The sequence below is a fragment of the Palaemon carinicauda genome, chromosome 16 (genome assembly GCF_036898095.1).
Source record: "Palaemon carinicauda isolate YSFRI2023 chromosome 16, ASM3689809v2, whole genome shotgun sequence".
Classification (NCBI taxonomy): Eukaryota; Metazoa; Arthropoda; class Malacostraca; order Decapoda; family Palaemonidae; genus Palaemon; species Palaemon carinicauda.
Genome location: NC_090740.1, coordinates 61,791,824 through 61,809,717, shown reverse-complemented (window position 1 = coordinate 61,809,717; position 17,894 = coordinate 61,791,824). Strand labels below are relative to the sequence as shown.

Here is a 17,894-nt window from a genome sequence, read left to right as displayed (position 1 = left end):
GTGAAGCTCTTCCTAGGGAGAAGGACCTGCTCGGTGAGAAAATGGAAGAGTCTGCTGGGGACCCTCTCCTCGATCGAGCAATTCGTATCCCTGGGAAGACTTCATCTACGTCCACTTCAATTCCATCTGTCAAGATATTGGACAAGAAACCAAGACCTAGAGACGTGGATGCCGATCCCTCTGGGAATCAGGAATCAGTTGAGTTGGTGGGACGACCCTACCAAACTACTAGAAGGCATCGAACTTCAACAGAAGAACCCCGACCTAGTGTTGTATTCAGACGCATCGGACGTGGGATGGGGTGTAACACTGGGGAAGGGCGAGATCTCGGGTCTATAGGAAGATTATCAGAAGGAATGTCATATAAACGTGAAGGAACTGGTGGCCATTCATCTTGCGTTACTGCACTTCCAGGAGGAAGTCCAGAACAAGTTAGTTCAGGTCAACGCAGACAACACCACAGCGCTGGCCTACATCAGGAAACAGGGAGGCACTCGTTCGGATTCCCTTTACGAGGCAGCAAAAGATCTATTGTGGGCAAAAGCGAAAAATATAACTCTGATAACCCGCTTCATAGAGGGAGAGAAGAATGTCAGAGCAGATCTTCTCAGTAGAGGAAGACAGGTTCTCACGACAGAATGAACCCTACATCACGAGGTGTGCAGCAGGCTTTGGAATCTGTGGGGAGAACCATCAATAGACCTCTTTGCGACGCAGAGAACAAAGAGGTTACCAGTTTGTTGCTCTCTAGTCCTAGACCAAGAAGCAGTGGCAGTGGACGCCTTCCTCATGGAGTGGGAAAGACTAGACATGTACGCCTTCCCCCCATTCAAGATCCCAGACAGAGTCATGAAGAAGTTCAGAGTCGAACAACGCCCGCATGACCCTGATAGCTCCGTTTTGGCCCATGAGACCCTGGATCACAGAAGTGATGGAGTGGCTAGTAGACACCCCCAAATCATTACCTTGTCGGAACGATCTACTCAGATAGCCACACATAGAGAGATATCATCAAAATCTCCTCGCTCTCAGTGTAACTGCCTTTTGACTATCGAAAAACTAGCAAGAGCGAAGGGCTTTTCGAGGGAAGCTGCAAGAGGAATCGCGAGAGCGAGGAGGACGTCCACAATCAAGGTGTACCAGTCTAAGTGGGATTTGTTCAGGGAATGGTGCAGAATTAACAACATTTCCTCTTCCAGTACCTCTAACTCAACTGGCAGATTTTCTGTTACATTTAAGAACACAAGAGAAACTAGCAGTATCAACCATCAAGGGATACTGCAGCATGCTAGCTTCCGTCTTATGTCAGAAATATTGATGTGTCAGGAGACAAGGATCTCTCGGACCTCATAAGGTCCTTTGAGACAGTTAAGAGGAAGGACAACCCAATCCCCTCTTGGAATTTGGATGTAGTCCTGATGTTTTTAACCTCGAGCAGGTTTGAACCTCTCGACAAGGCTTCGTGGGAGGATCTCACTAAGAAGACCCTATTCCTGGTTGCGTTGGCAACAGCCAAGAGGATAGGAGAATTGCAAGCCTCTAGCAAAAATGTAGGCTTCAATGGAGAGAATGCAGTCTGCTCTCTACAACTAGGTTTTCTCGTCAAGAACGAGAATCCTTTGCAGCCATGGCCCAGATCCTTTACCATTCCAGGGTTATCTCATTTAGTAGGACGGGAAAAGGAGAGAGGCCTTTGTCCAGTGAGGGCCCTAAAATTTTATCTGCAGAGGACCAAAAACATGAGAGGTCTGGCAGATAACCTCTGGTGCTTGGTGAAGAAACCTTCGTTACCCTTGTCAAAGCATGCACTGGCATTCTTTTATAAAGGATTTAATAAGGGAAGCTCACCAGAACTGTGACGAGAAAGCTTCCCAATCCTCAAAGTCAAAGCGCACGAAGTAAGAGCTGTGGCGACTTGGATGGCTTATAGACACTAGTCTATGAAATCAATTTTGGAAGCAACATTCTGGCGAAGCAAATCAATCTTCGCAGATTGTTACCTTAAGAGGTACAGACCCAATAGGAGGATTGTTGTTCCCTGGGTCCGTACGTTGCCTCCGGCGCCGTAGTTGGAAAGGGTACTACTGCCTCTAACCTATAACCTTTTTTTATATATACCCTTGCTTTTTCTTGAACTTTATCTCACGGGTTGTCTGTGAAGGTTGTTGCAACCTTCCACGGTCTGGGATGCAAGTCTGTTAGGTTTTGTGGAGTGTGTTTTTAGTGTGTTATTGGGTCAGGTGGTCAGATCATTGTCCATGGCTATGCCAGGATAGCAAGGGTGGTGGTCTAGTCATGTTAAGGTCAAGGACCATGTGACAGCCCCACAGAGACTCTACAGCCCCCTGGGTGAATCGCTGGGTCTCTCAAGGTATGCAGGCAAATGAGGCAGGAAAACTATGAAGCCAGCTTCCTTATCAGGTAGGAAGCAGATTATTGGTACTGCTAATTTGTAGCGATTAATAATTATACGAATTCTCGACGGTGTTGCGGTTTTCTAACCCTCCACCAATGGTGTCAATCAGCTATATATATATGTAACTACCAGAGAAGTTACATATTTAAAAATGGTATTTTCATTTTAAAATAAATTTTAAAATATACTTACCTGGTAGTTACATATATAAAAGGTCCCTCCCTCCTCCCCTCAGAAAACAGGGGCATGGAATTTCTGAGGACAAATGGGAATGGTTCCAGGTACCTGGATAGAGGGAGCACAGGTATGATCACCTGGCCACCTGTCGGCGATTGCCGCGAATTTTGAATTTCTGCCGTGCGCGCGACGAATCGGCGGGATAAAGCTATATATATGTAACTACCAGGTAAGTATATTTAAAAATTTATTTTAAAATAAAAATACCATTTTTGGAAGTGGAGTAAATTGTTCCTAAAATAATTCACTTATCCAAATGAAAAGTTCAGGGATTGTGGAAAACATTGTTTCTCTGTTCCTGCCAAATTCCATGGTAATATCTACAATTGAAAAGACACAACTATCATGTAGCCTTCTAAAATATGATATTAAATGTAGCAACATTACATTGAAATGTGTGACAGTGAGTGACATCAACGAGAGACGATGTCGATCTCATAAACAACATCCGTCCCGAGTTCAGCTAATTGATATTACATGACGTGGTTTGGCCAAGAAAACAAGCTTGTTGCATATGCAGATGATGGTACTCTCTTTGCAGCAATTCCATCCCCTGAATGTAGATCTGGGGTTGGTGAATCCCTTAATAGAGATTTAGCTGAAATTAGTGCATGGTGGAAATTATGGGGTATGAAGTTGAATCCTAACAAAACTCAAAGTATGATTGTAAGTAGGTCAAGGACGGTGGCTCCTCAACATCCGGATCTCAGTATTGATAATGTTTCTTTAAATTTGTATGACTTAAAATTTTAGGTGTGATTCTCGACAGCAAATTTACTTTTGAGAAACACATTAGGTCTGTGTCTTCTTCAATTGCACAAAAAAATGTCTTATTGAGAAAGTCTTAAAAGATTTTCAGTGATCAATCTATTCTGAAGAAGTGTTTCAATTCTTTCATTCTACCTTGTTTTGAGTATTGTTCAGCTGCTGATTCTCATCTTAATTTGTTGGACAGAAACCTACGGTCTATTAAATTTCTTATTCCTGATTTAGATATTAATCTTTGGCACCGTCGTTCAATTAGTTCATTATGCATGTTGCATAAGATTTTTTTCATAACTCTGACCATCCTTTACATTCAGATCTCCCTGGACAATTCTATCCTGTTCGTAATACTAGGCAGGCAGTTAATACTAATAGCCAGGCCTTCTCCATCATGAGGCTCAATACTACACTGTATTCTAGAAGTTTTATTCCAGCTGTTACCAAGTTGTGGAATGATCTTCCTAATTGGGTAGTTGAATCAGCAGACTTCAAAAGTTCAAAGTTGGAGCAAATGTTTTCATGTTGACCAGGCTGACATGAGTTTTTATAGATTGTATATGACATATCTGTTTTTGACGTTAATAGTTTATATAGGACATATCTGTTTTGACGCTGTTACTGTTTTTAGAATGATATATTGTTAATTTATTATCATCATTTATTTATTTCCTTATTTCCTTTCCTCACTGGGCTATTTTTCCCTATTGGAGCCCTTGGGCTTATAGCATCTTGCTTTTCCAACTAGGGTTGTAGCTTGGCTAGTAATAATAATAATACTGTTGTTATTATTACTAGCTAAGCTCTAACCTTAGTAGGAAAAGCAGTAAGCTATATACCTAAAGGCTCCGTGGAAAAATAGCCCATTGAGAAAAGGAAACAAGGAAGTAAATAAACTAAAAGAGAAGAAATGAATAATTAAAAGAAAATATTTTAAAAACAGCACCAACATTATTATAGATTTTTCATGTCAACTATAAAAACTTTGAAAACAAGAGAAAGAGAAATAAGATAGAATAGCTTGCCCGAGTTTACCCTCAGGCAAAAGAACTCTACCCCAAGACATTGGAAGACCATGGTGCAGAGGCTATGGCACTACCCATGACTAAAGAACAATACTGTAGTTTAATTTTGGCTTGTTTTCTCCTAGAAGAGCTGATCACCATAGCTAAAGAGTATCGTCTCCCTTTACCAAGAGGAAAGTAGACACTGAGCAATCACTATGCAGTAGTCAATCCATTGAGTGCCAAAAAAAAATTGTTTGGTAATCTCAGTGTTGTCATATGTATGAGAACAGAGGAGAATGTGAACAACAGGCCAGACTATTTGGCGTATGTGTAAAGTAAAGGAAAAGTGAACTGTAACAGGAGAGAGGAATCCAATTAGTACTGTTGGGCAGGTCAATGGACCCAATAACTCTAGTGGTAGTATCTCAGCAAGTGGCTGTTGCCTTGGACAACCTAATACTCATAGAGTTAGGACAGAAAGATGAAAGAAAATTGTTGAAATTAGCAGGAGGTTAGTCTAAGTAGTATTGAAAAATAGCACTAGAAAAGAGAAAAATTTAGATTCAAACTAGTGGATAAGTTCCCCAAGTTCTGCAGCCCTTTTGCCTGTCATAAGGCTTCAACAAGGAAACTGTACTCCGTGTTTAAACCAAGTGACTACATCAAGGTATTCTCTTGTCAAGAGCACCCTGAAGAGAACAGACCCTTTCAGACCTAATTTTTGGTAATCTATTCTTATGTACTGGTTGTTCCATGAAAGTCTAGAAAAACCACTATTTCATTTTAGTTGTGGAAAACTATTACGAGAACCTTTAAATCCTCATGGAAAGTGCTGCCAGGAGCTCCCTTGAGCACAGGATGTTCGTGGCCTTGCTGCAAACTTGGCATTCTATAGGGACTACTCAGGGGCCCAGGATACTAGTGCAGGGATCTGGAAGAGGCAGACCACTTTCACAGTCCATTGTTTAGGAGACTATACCTTAGATCCGTGGATTCCTTCTCATTACGGCGTGTTGTTGCAGCGCAGCTACTAATCTAACCCTTGCTCTTACAGGACCCATGACACTTTGTCATGGCATCGGTTATTCTCTGTATTGTAAGGGTATGAAAAGTGGATCAAGTCAGCTTGTATCTGCCTTCTCCAAGTAGTGAACCTGGGAGTACAGTCTTATTTCTTTGATTATTATGTTCTTGATATAGAGATTAAGGTGAATTCATGACAGAGTTCCTCCCACCTAAGGAAGATTTGGCATATAAGTGATTTGGAAGTTTGTATTTGCGTAGGAACAAACTACAAATTTTTAATACAGTGTGTATATTTTCTAGCTATACAAACCTGAGTCATTTATGGAAATATCCCACTTCGTCCACCCCACAAGTCTTGACCAGGATAGAGTGAAGCTTGCATCGCAGCTGCATGTAATACTGACCAGCAGTGGAGTTGCCTAGTAACCTATTATATAGTGAGTTAGGCAATTTTCCTTTCTTTCAGGTCATGAAAAATTGAAATAGGAGTAAACCCATATAAATGTCTCAGGTCTGTATAGCTAGGAAAGTACTGAATTCATAAAAAAAAATTTTTGTAATATTTTTCAAATCTATACAATTAAATTTGTCAACCCATCCCTTACTTGCTGCAATTGACTATTTTTGGCCAGGATTTAAGCTGATGATATTGGAAAATTGTTGATGACTTCAACAGCCATGAGTTAATCGGTATCCTCACATTTGTTTTTTTTATTTCTAAATGCAAGGTCTCTGTTTTTACCTCCCTATGTCTTGGAATATTTTTCACTTTTGAAAGGAAAGCTTCTTATAAGACGAGAAGGACCATGAATGGTAGGTAAATCAGTTGTTTGCGGATGATACTGTACAGGTTGCAGACGCGGAAGAGAAGCTTGGCCAATTATTGACAGAATTTGGAAGGGTGTGTGAGAGAAGGAAGTTGAGAGTTAATGTGGGTAAGAGTAAGGTTATGAGATATACGAGAAAGGAAGGTGGTGCGAGGTTGTATGTCATGTTGAATGGAGAGTTACTTGAGGAGGTGGATCAGTTTAAGGACTTGGGGTCTGTTGTTGCAGCAAATGGTGGAGTGGAAGCAGATGTACATCAGAGAGTGAATGAAAGATGCAAAGTGTTGGGGGCAGTTAAGGGAGTAGTAAAAAATAGAGGGTTGGGCATGAATGTAAAGAGAGTTCTGTATGAGAAAGTGATTGTACCAACTGTGATGTATGGATCAGAGTTGTAGGGAATGAAAGTGACGGAGAGATAGAAAATGAATGTGTTTGAGATGAAGTGTCTAAGGAGTGTGGCTGGTGTATCTCGAGCAGATAGGGTTAGGAACGAAGTGGTGAGAGTGAGAACGGGTGTAAGAAATGAGTTAGCATCTAGAGTGGATATGAATGTGTTGAGGTGGATTGGCAATGTTGAGAGAATGGAAAATGGCTGTCTGCTAAAGATGGTGATGAATGCAAGAGTTGATGGGAGAAGTACAAGAGGAAGTCCAAGGTTTGGGTGGATGGATGGAGTGAAGGAAGCTCTGGGTGATAGGAGGATAGATGTGAGAGAGGCAAGAGAGCGTGCTAGAAATAGGAATGAATGGCGAGCAATTGTGACGCAGTTCCGGTAGGCCCTGCTGCTTCCTCTGGTGCCTTCGATGACCGCGGAGGTAGCAGCAGTAGTGGACTCAGCGTTATGAAGCTTCATCTGTGGTGGATAACGGGGGAGGGTGGGCTGTGGCACCCTAGCAGTACCAGCCGAACTCGGTTGAGTCCCTTGTCAGGCTGGGAGCAATGTAGAGAGATGTCCCCTTTTTTGTTTCATTTGTTGATGTCGGCTACCCCCCAAAATTGAGGGAAGTGCCTTGGTATATGTATTATTATTATTATTATTATTATTATTATTATTTTTATTATTATTACTTGCTAAGCTACAACCCAAGTTGGAAAAATAAAATATTTTAAGATCAGTAACAACATAGAAATAAATATCTCCTACATAAATTATAATAACCTTAACAAAACAAGAGGAAAAGGAATAAGATAGAATAGTGTGCCAGAGTGTACCCTCAAGCAAGAGAACTAACTCAAGATAGTGGAAGACCATGGTACAGAGGCTATGGCAATATCCAATACTAGAGAACAATTGTTTGATTTTGAAGTGTCCTCCTTGTAGAAGAGCTACTTACCATAGCTAAAGACTCTTCTCCCTTTACCTAGAGGAAAGTGGTCACTGAACAATGACAGTGCAGTAGTTGAACCCCTTGGGTGAAGAATAATTGTTTGGTAATCAAAAACTGATAGGTTATAACATATTGGTGCTTATGTAATATTGATTATGCAGTTTTTTTTTTTAAGAAAATATTTAAACGATACTCTCTTATTCGCATGTGCACAAATTCTCGATAGTATGAGCTTAGGATTAGCCAGTCATAACTAAAAGTAAAAAGAAGAGTCAGTAATATTTGACTGTTAAAATGTACCCAAAATTAAGAATAAGATTACAAAATTCTTTATTGAAGTATAATCAACTTTTTGAAAATTTTGATTTTTTAGAATGAGGTAGGGAAGAAATCGAAGGCTGCCTTTTTGTGTTTTTTTACTGTTACGATTCTATGAATTTTGTACCACTTTCATTTTTAAATTTGTTATCAAGTATAATGCATTTTTGATATCGTTATTTATTTTGGGTAAAATAGTTGATTAATGTGTAAAAAGTTGGGGGACTATGTTAGGCCGACTTATGTTTATAGGAAAGATTTGTTTCTTAGCCCCGATTTTGGCAAATGCGGTTGTATCATAAACTTAGTAATTGCTGATAATGAGAGTTCACTGTATTCTTTTTATCCCTTTCATTGAACTACATCATTCTTGTCATTCATTGAAATAAATTTGTGTAAATACATAACTATTAATTTGTATTTATCAGTATTAAATCGATAAAATTTAGTGTGCTAAATTTTTATGCAAATTTTAATGCCATTTGTTGAACTAATAGTATGCCCAAATTTTATATATATTAAATGAGGAATATATGTTATTAATGGCTCATTGCATTTGGTTATAAGGGCTGGTAATTAAGTAATCGTGTATTAAATGAGTGCCTAATTTCCATATGGGACAATGCCATGTCTACATATCACTCAGTGAGAATTAATTGAGTGCTATAGAATGTACACTTCGTGATATCAAATCTAAGCTTTGTTTTAATGTTGAAAGCTAAATCTTAATACATTACAGGTTCTCTTAAAGATATGATAACATTGACCTTAATACAGTACAGGTACTCCTGAAGATATGATAACCATGACTTTTACTATTTTTGTTGTACAGTTTTTGAATAATTCTTTCCAGCTGATATACATTTTTCCCCAAACAACTGTAGGAGGGATGTTAAAAGAAGTAAATACTCATTTTATAGATACAGTAAAATTTATTGAGTAGAGTTCATTGCATACAGTAAGTTTAGTAAATTTTGGTATTTTAATTTTAAAGCCAAAAATACCCGGAATGATGAGATTGAACCATTTTTGTCAAATTCTTGTTAACATGCTTTATGGAGTTGACCAATCAGATACTATATTAAGTGTTATGTGTTGGTTTTGCAGGCATCTCAGGAGGAAGCAGATGATGCTGGAGGAAAAAAGTTCTTCACCAGTCGGTCCCGTGCCGCTGCTACCGTTAATATATCAAAAAATGTCATGTGAGTATATTATGGTTGATACTTCATTCAGTTTAGTTCCTACGCTGATACATTCCCCATCCTTCAATAGGAGTACAGTATGTTTGCAGCTTAACTGGAACTCTGCTTTCAAAATTTACAATGAGGAGTAGGCTGTTATTGTTAGATGGTGGAGACACTCCCCCCATGTCCTAGCAAGCACAAAAAGTAGCTACTGTATTTGTTTTCCGTAGACAGAGAGCACAGGCGTACTCCTTGCGCCATCAACTGACTTAGTTTTTTTTTTTTTTTTTTGTAAATAATCGTTGGCAGTTCATTTTGTGCAAGGGATATTAACGAAGATCAAAGATTAATTAGTTTTCCCGATAACTGTAGCTGACAAACATATAAATTTAGAGTGAGAGTGAATGAGTGGGTGAGATTGTTTATTTATTTATTTATTTGAGGAAAGAGGAGAATGAGTAAAGAATACCCCAGACTATTATGTGTGTCGGCAAAGATGAAATGAGCCGTAACCAGAGAGAGGGATTCAATGTAGTACTGTCTGGCCAGTCAAAGGACCCAATAACACTCTAGGGGTAGTATCTCAGATGGGTGGCTGGGGCCTTGGCTAACCTACTACCTGACAATTACTCGTCTTCCTACAGATTGCCTTGAATATACATGTGAGTGGGCTCTTTGATCCTGTATAGAATGTCAAATGGAAATGAACAATTCTTATATGAAATGTATAAGACATGATGTTGATTTTTTTCTGTATTAATGATATTTGAGAAAATAGGAATAAATCGGAAAAGGATAAATCTCGTCATTTGTCAACTTCAATTACTGGTATAATTTTTTTATCAGAGGCGGAGAAGCAACAGTTTTTGAAAAGCTACGTTCCATTCTTTCCTTTCTCTGTTATTTGAACAATTATGCCAATATAGAAATACACTAAAATAAACCTCAAAATTACGAAAAACAACTGCAGTCTCAAGTATTTCTGTTGGTGGTAAGGTGAGATGCTAGGATCCCTACATCTCAAAGCTGTGGGTGTTGGGGGTTTTGAGTAATGTTTCAGGTAGGGAATGTCGGCATTAGCTAGAGAGAGTGGTGTAATATTATAAAGTAAGAAAAAGACTAAAATTGCTCTCACACAATCAGAATTAAAGGCTAGAATCCCAAAGACTTTGTTGGCTGGCTGAAGAAAGTTAGGGGGGTTGATATCAGGGAGAGGAGGAGATTTTTGGTGAAATTTCCCAAGTGTGAACTGTGTGTTATATACGACCATGTGCTTTACAGTGAGCCCTCGTTTATTGCGGTAGATAGGTTCCAGACCCGACCGCGATAGGTGAAAATCCGCGAAGTAGTGACACCATATTTACGTATTTATTTAACATGTATATTCAGACTTTTAAAACCTTCCCTTGTACGTAGTACTGTTAACAAACTATCCTTTAATGTACAGAACACTTATTGTATGTACTACAGTACCCTAAACTAAAACAGGCACAAATATTAAAGGCGGTTTTATATCATGCGTTTCCTAAACACGCCAAAAAGCACGATAAAAAATGGCAACCAATGTTTTGTTTACGTTTATATCTGATCATAATGAAGAAACAAACGCATTTACACATCTGTGTATAGGTTAGTTTTTGCATTGATTATATTGATTATTCAGTACAGTATGTTGATTTTGTTATTTACCAATGTTTTACTTAATTTTTCTTAGGACTTCCAAATGAAATGTTTTTCTTTATGACGCCGGCTGAAACAATGGCGTCATAAAGTACGCTCAGTAAACAAACGAAGGCATTTAACGCGCATGATGAAAATGATGAATAATGATATTACAGTAAAAGCTTTTAGAAAATATGTTATTACAAATATTATTTACCGTATCTATATAAAATCATACAGTACATACGTAGCAAAGCAGGAAAACAATTTACGAGAGAGAGAGAGAGAGAGAGAGAGAGAGAGAGAGAGAGAGAGAGAGAGAGAGAGAGAGAGAGAGAGAGAGAGAGAGAGAGAGAGAGAATGTTTTACGTACGTACAGTAAATGTAAATTTTAAACAAAAAAATATGATAGGTTATAACATGTATATTCAGACTTTTAAAACCTTCCCTTTAACTTAATGCATACCAAACTAAAACAGGCACAAATATTAAAATGTTAGAATATTAAAGTAAAAAATAAAGATTGTTACTGTACTCACCACGAAAGAAGTTTAAGAAAAACTTGAATGATGATGGCGATGAATTTGCTGCACAGTAGAAATGATGATGATGAAGCTGATGATGTCTTCTACTGTGCAGCCAATGATAGTATTTTACGTCTCTTCTGACGGAGGTGTCTTTTCCTGGGACACCTCTTCAACTTCTTCCTGGGACACTTCTTCAATTTCTTCGGAAGGCGTACTAGCAGGAGGAACTGGCTCTTTTTTGCGAGGCTAGAAGAACATTGTGATCGGAAGTTGCTGCCGCTGCTTCTTTTTTCGCTCGAAGAGCATCCTGTAGGGAGTCATGATGTCATCGATCTTGTTGCAGAATTGCATAGACCGAACCATAGCCTCGTCTCACTCTTGCGACATTTCTTTCACCTCCTTCACATGGTTGCAGAGCTTGGCAAGCCGTTCTAATGTTAAGCCCGTTTCTTCGACATTTTCTTGGGTCTTTTCCTGCGTTTCACTGTCTTCTTCACTGGCCGATTTCGTCAGGTCTTCTAGGTCTGCGTCAGTTAGCGGCTGGGAATGGTAGTCCAACAACTCGTCGACGTCTTCAGTCGTCATGTCGCCAAACCCGTCACCTCCAATTATCGCAGCCAACTGCACAGATTTGCGTATTGCAGAGTGTTGAATTTCAGATGGTGTAAATCCCTCGTCGTCGTAAACAATCTGGGGCCACAACTTCTTCCAGCTTGCATTAACAGTTGCAGGTTTCATTTCTTGCAGTGCCTTCTGAATGTTCTGCAGGCACGTGGCTATTGTGTACTTCCGCCAGTACGCCTTCAAATTGAAATTTTCATCTTCATCTTTTTGGGCAGCATCCACACACACAACGAGGTCCGCCAAGGTATTCTTCGTGTAGAGGGCCTTGAACGCCCTGATAACCCCCTGGTCCATCGGTTGAATTAATGATGTGGTATTGGGTGGCAGGAACTCGACCTGAATGCCCTCATGCGACAGGTCAGTTGCGTGTCCACCAGCGTTATCCATAAGGAGAAGGATCTTGAATGGCAAGCCCTTCTCTACGAGATATTTGCTGACTTGCGGGATAAAACACTGGTGGAACCAGTTGGAGGTCAGTATCTTCGTAATCCATGCTTTTTGATTATGCATCCAGTACACAGGAAGGAGATTCTTATTTTTATTTTTCAAAGCGCGAGGATTTTTCGACTTGTAAATAAGCCCCGGCTTTAGCAAAAATCCAGCAGCATTGCCACATATCATGAGGGTTTCGCGATCTTTGAACGCTTTAAAGCCAGAGGCTTTGGCTTCTTCTTTGAACAGGAAAGTTCGCGACGGCATTCTCTTCCAAAACAAGCCGGTCTCATCCATATTAAACACTTGTTCCGGCTTATATCCACCTTCAGCGATAATGTTCTTGAAAGTCTCGTTTGGCTAAGTTTCAGCAGCGGCAGTGTCGGCGGAAGCAGCCTCGCCATGCAGGGAAACGCTTTTCAGGTCGAAGTGTTTCTGAAACTTCGCGAACCATCCTTTGCTGGCGGAAAAACATTGTTTCTGAGGCTGGGAATCAGTGGATGTCCCTGGTTGAGGTTCATCTACATCATCATCATCTTCAGCATGGTCGCCATCGTCGTCTTGAGGTTCCTTTGCCGCAAAATTCTCATACAAGCTCAAAGCCTTGGTTCGGATGGTGTTCGTATCCAAGGCTATGTTCTTCTTCCGGCAGTCGGCAATCCACACTGCTAAAGCACCTTCCATGCGTACGATCGTTTTATTACGTGTGGTAACAACTCGCTTCGCTGATCTGCTAAAGGTGATGGTAGCCATCTTTCTAATGTTCGCCTCGTCCTTCTTGATGTAGCGAACGGTGGATTCGTTGACTCCAAAATGTTGGGCTGCGGCCGCGTAACTTCTGCCTTCTTTTAACATATCGAGAAGCGTCACCTTCTCAGCAATCGTCATCATCTTTCGGTGACGTTTGGGCTCACTACCAACCTTAGCAGAAGCAGAACGCTTAGGAGCCATTGTACAGTAGGGGTTAAACAGAAGGTTCAACAAAAAGTTCAACTTAAAACAGTCACGCACAGCACAGATTAAAGTTCACAATAATGTAGCAGCATCTACAAGGCGAGAGAGCGGCAAACGAAGTGGCCGCGAAAAGATGCTGCGGGTTGGAGAAGCGGTCCAAACACCAATCACAGGCTAGATTACAAAACTTGGGTTCTGATTCGTCATCTGTCAGCGCTTGAACCAATCACAATCCGTCTTATATGCTACGTAGTAGTTACCAATTCAAAGTACAAGGTACCCTACGTATACAGTACAGTACAGCTTTACGTATGCCATTTTACGCTAGTTTTGTTGTAGGATAAGTCTCTCTCTCTCTCTCTCTCTCTCTCTCTCTCTCTCTCTCTCTCTCTCTCTCTCTCTCTCTCTCTCTCTCTCTCTCTCTCTCTCTCTCATCACTGTTTTTGTTTCTTGTCCTATTGTGTGTTTTATTGGATCTCTCTCTCTCTCTCTCTCTCTCTCTCTCTCTCTCTCTCTCTCTCTCTCTCTCTCTCTCTCTCTCATCACTGTTTTTGTTTCATTTCTCATTGTGTGTGTTAATCTCTCTCTCTCTCTCTCTCTCTCTCTCTCTCTCTCTCTCTCTCTCTCTCTCTCTCTCTCTCTCTCGTACGCTTATTCGAGATGTGATTTTTGCAACAAAGAATATTATTGGATGCAGTACTACGTACGTATACATACAAAAGATTCATGGAAAAGATGCACATCCATTACATGTGTAGTACAGTAGTAGCCATCAGCAGCCTTACACCATTCTAATACGGTATGACTGCATCTGATTTGCGTTTCATGTTCGATTTAATTTTACTACGTACTTTATACTGAATTATCGTATGATCACATTCTCTTTTAGTGTTTTATTTCTTTCTGTACTGAATTATATGTCATATGTAATGCAATGAACCATCAGTAAGAGCATACATACATACATATACCAAAGGCAATTCCCCCAATTTTGGGGGGTAGCCGACATCAACAAGAAACAAAACAAAAAAGGGGACCTCTACTCTCTACGTTCCTCCAGCCTAACCAGGGACTCAGCCGAGTTCAGCTGGTACTGCTAGGGTGCCACAGCCCAACCTCCCACATTTCCACCACAGATGAAGCTTCATACTGCTGAGTCCCCTACTGCTGCTACCTCCGCGGTCATCTAAGGCACTGGAGGAAGCAGCAGGGCCTACCGGAACTGCGTCACAATCGCTCGCCATTCATTCCTATTTCTAGCACGCTCTCTTGCCTCTCTCACATCTATCCTCCTATCACCCAGAGCTTTCTTCACACCATCCATCCACCCAAACCTTGGCCTTCCTCTTGTACTTCTCCCATCAACTCTTGCATTCATCACCTTCTTTAGCAGACAGCCATTTTCCATTCTCTCAACATGGCCAAACCACCTCAACACATTCATATCCACTCTAGCCGCTAACTCATTTCTTACACCCGTTCTCACCCTCACCACTTCGTTCCTAACCCTATCTACTCGAGATACACCCGCCATACTCCTCAGACACTTCATCTCAAACACATTCAATTTCTGTCTCTCCATCACTTTCATTCCCCACAACTCCGATCCATACATCACAGTTGGTACAATCACTTTCTCTTATAGAACTCTCTTTACATTCATGCCCAACCCTCTATTTTTTACTACTCCCTTAACTGCCCCCAACACTTTGCAACCTTCATTGACTCTCTGACGTACATCTGCTTCCACTCCACCATTTGCTGCAACAACAGACCCCAAGTACTTAAACTGATCCACCTCCTCAAGTAACTCTCCATTCAACCTTGCACCACCTTCCCTTCTTGTACATCTCATAACCTTACTCTTACCCACATTAACTCTCAACTTCCTTCTCTCACACACCCTTCCAAATTCTGTCACTAGTCGGTCAAGCTTCTCTTCTGTGTCTGCTACCAGTACAGTATCATCCGCAAACAACAACTGATTTACCTCCCATTCATGATCATTCTCGCCTACCAGTTTTAATCCTCGTCCCAGCACTCGAGCATTCACCTCTCTCACCACTCCATCAACATACAAGTTAAACAACCACGGCGACATCACACATCCCTGTCTGAGCCCCACTCTCACCGGAAACCAATCGCTCACTTCATTTCCTATTCTAACACATGCTTTACTACCTTTGTAGAAACTTTTCACTGCTTGCAACAACCTTCCACCAACTCCATATAACCTCATCACATTCCACATTGCTTCCCTATCAACTCTATCATATGCTTTCTCCAGATCCATAAACGCAACATACACCTCCTTACCTTTTGCTAAATATTTCTCGCATATCTGCCTAACTGTAAAAATCTGATTCATACAACCCCTACCTCTTCTAAAACCACCCTGTACTTCCAAGATTGCATTTTCGGTTTTATCCTTAATCCTATTAATCAGTACTCTACCATACACTTTTCCAACTACACTCAACAAACTAATACCTCTTGAATTACAATACTCATGCACATCTCCCTTACCCTTATATAGTGGTACAATACATGCACAGACCCAATCTACTGGTACCATTGACAACACAAAACACACATTAAACAATCTCACCAACCATTCAAGTACAGTCACCCCCTCTTCCTTCAACATCTCAGCTTTCACACCATCCATACCAGATGCTTTTCCTACTCTCGTTTCATCTAGTGCTCTCCTCAGTAATTACAGTACAGTAATTACTAATTACAGTACAGTAATTACTAATTACAGTACAGTATTAATGGAATTACAGGTAACGAAATATCGTATTTGGGGTCTTCATATATCGCGGTATTTTCGAAATTTCCGGAAAATCCACGATATGTTTATATATATGGGTTATGAAAAAAATCCGCAAAGTGGTGAATCCGCGATGGTCGAACCGCGAAGTAGCGAGGGCTCACTGTACTCCTTCTCAAGATATACGAGTTAGAAGAGTAATTTTAATATCCATATGGTTTATAATTTGTAAATGATGTATTGGGATGTCGCCGTCTGTATCATCAGGCATGTTTTGAGGTATAAAGGTGTCATTATAGCAAAGAGGTTAACTTGTTATATAGAAATCAGTTAGGCACCTTTTCTTTCTTTTTGGTTCTAGAGAATCAACACAGGAGTAAACCCTATATAAATGACAATTGTTCCAACACGAACACAGGAGTAAACCCTATATAAATGACAATTGTTCCAACACGGAGTACTTACCTCGAACTACTTTCTTAGGAGTATCTGGGATCTCCTCCCAACCGACCAGAATTTTGTGTAGTTTACCCTACTCCCGTTTTCTATGCGGAGTAACCTCTGGCGGAGTAATACGTGCCATGAGGCGACCCAGGGTCAGAGAGCATGCTCGCTCAGGTCTCGAGCTCCAGTGAGTTTTCTGGTCGCGTCGCGATAAAGCCTGCCTGACACTTGCGCGCATTTTTGCCATGCACTGGCACGCATTGATGTGGGTTTTTTCCCGCACTGTTCACGACCAGTTCACGACACGTTCACTCATAGTTCACGACACGTTCATTCATAGTTCACGACAAGTTCACGCCACGTTCACGCCATGGCACGAATTGGCACGTCTAGTTCACGACAAGTTCACGACACGGTCCCTCATCTTTCCGCATCATTCCGCATCGTTCACGCCAGTTCACGAATTGGCCACTCCATATAAAAACGGGGCTTCTCCAACCCAAGGACATTCTTGGATTGGCTTCGGAAGAGACAACAATGCTTTCTGTCAGAGACACCATTGCATTGAGGAGAAGATACCTATACCTGGCAGCTGCTGTAGCATTTGTTGGAGTGCATCAGAAAAGGCTGGCAAAGGAAAAAGAGAAACAAAAGCCAACCCTACCTCGAAGAAAGATACAAAGGAAAGTGTGGGTCAGGGAATGGTTAACCAGAAGGCAGTCGTTTGGACACTATGACAGTCTATTGACTGAACTCAACAAGGAAGATCCAAGGGGCTACAAAAATTACCTCAGAATCACACCTGACCTGTTTCAAGAGATGGTTGAGAAGTTAACCCCGCACGTCCTGAAGCAGTCCACTTTCATGAGGGAACCGCTTCAAGTTGGACTCAAGCTTGCTGTCACCCTCTGCTTTTTAGCCACTGGAAATTCCTATCAAAGTCTGCAGTACAGCTTCAGGGTTGAAGCAAGTACCATCAGCAAGTTAATACCCGAGGTGTGTAAAGCCATCATCGCGGCCTACAAGGACGAAGTGCTGCGTTGCCCCAAAACTGAAGAGGCCTGGAAGGAAGTTGCTGCCAGATTCAGCTCCAGATGGAATTACCACAACTGTCTGGGGGCTGTGGACGGAAAGCACATTGCCATAAAGAAGCCACGCAATGCTGGCTCTTACTACTACAATTACGAGGGCTTCCACAGCATTGTACTGATGGCAGTGGCAGATGCTTCCTACAAGTTCCTCCATGTGGGTGTTGGGGCAGAGGGTGGTGCGTCGGATGGAGGAACATGGAGCAACTGTTCTCTGCATGATGCTGTAGAAGACAACAGAGCTGGAGTGCCTCAACCAGAACCAATCCCTAATGATGACCACCC

General features: G+C 41.1%; 1 protein-coding gene across 3 annotated transcripts in view; it reads left to right on the top strand.

Moving 5' to 3' along the window:
• Positions 1-17,894, top strand: part of eco (Establishment of cohesion) — a 183,960-nt gene that overhangs the window by 72,798 nt on the left and 93,268 nt on the right. For all 3 annotated transcript variants that reach the window (XM_068389803.1, XM_068389805.1, XM_068389804.1), the window contains exon 6: positions 9,029-9,123. In XM_068389803.1, coding sequence (XP_068245904.1) covers positions 9,029-9,123 — 95 coding nt within the window. The remainder of the gene's footprint in view (positions 1-9,028; positions 9,124-17,894) is intronic.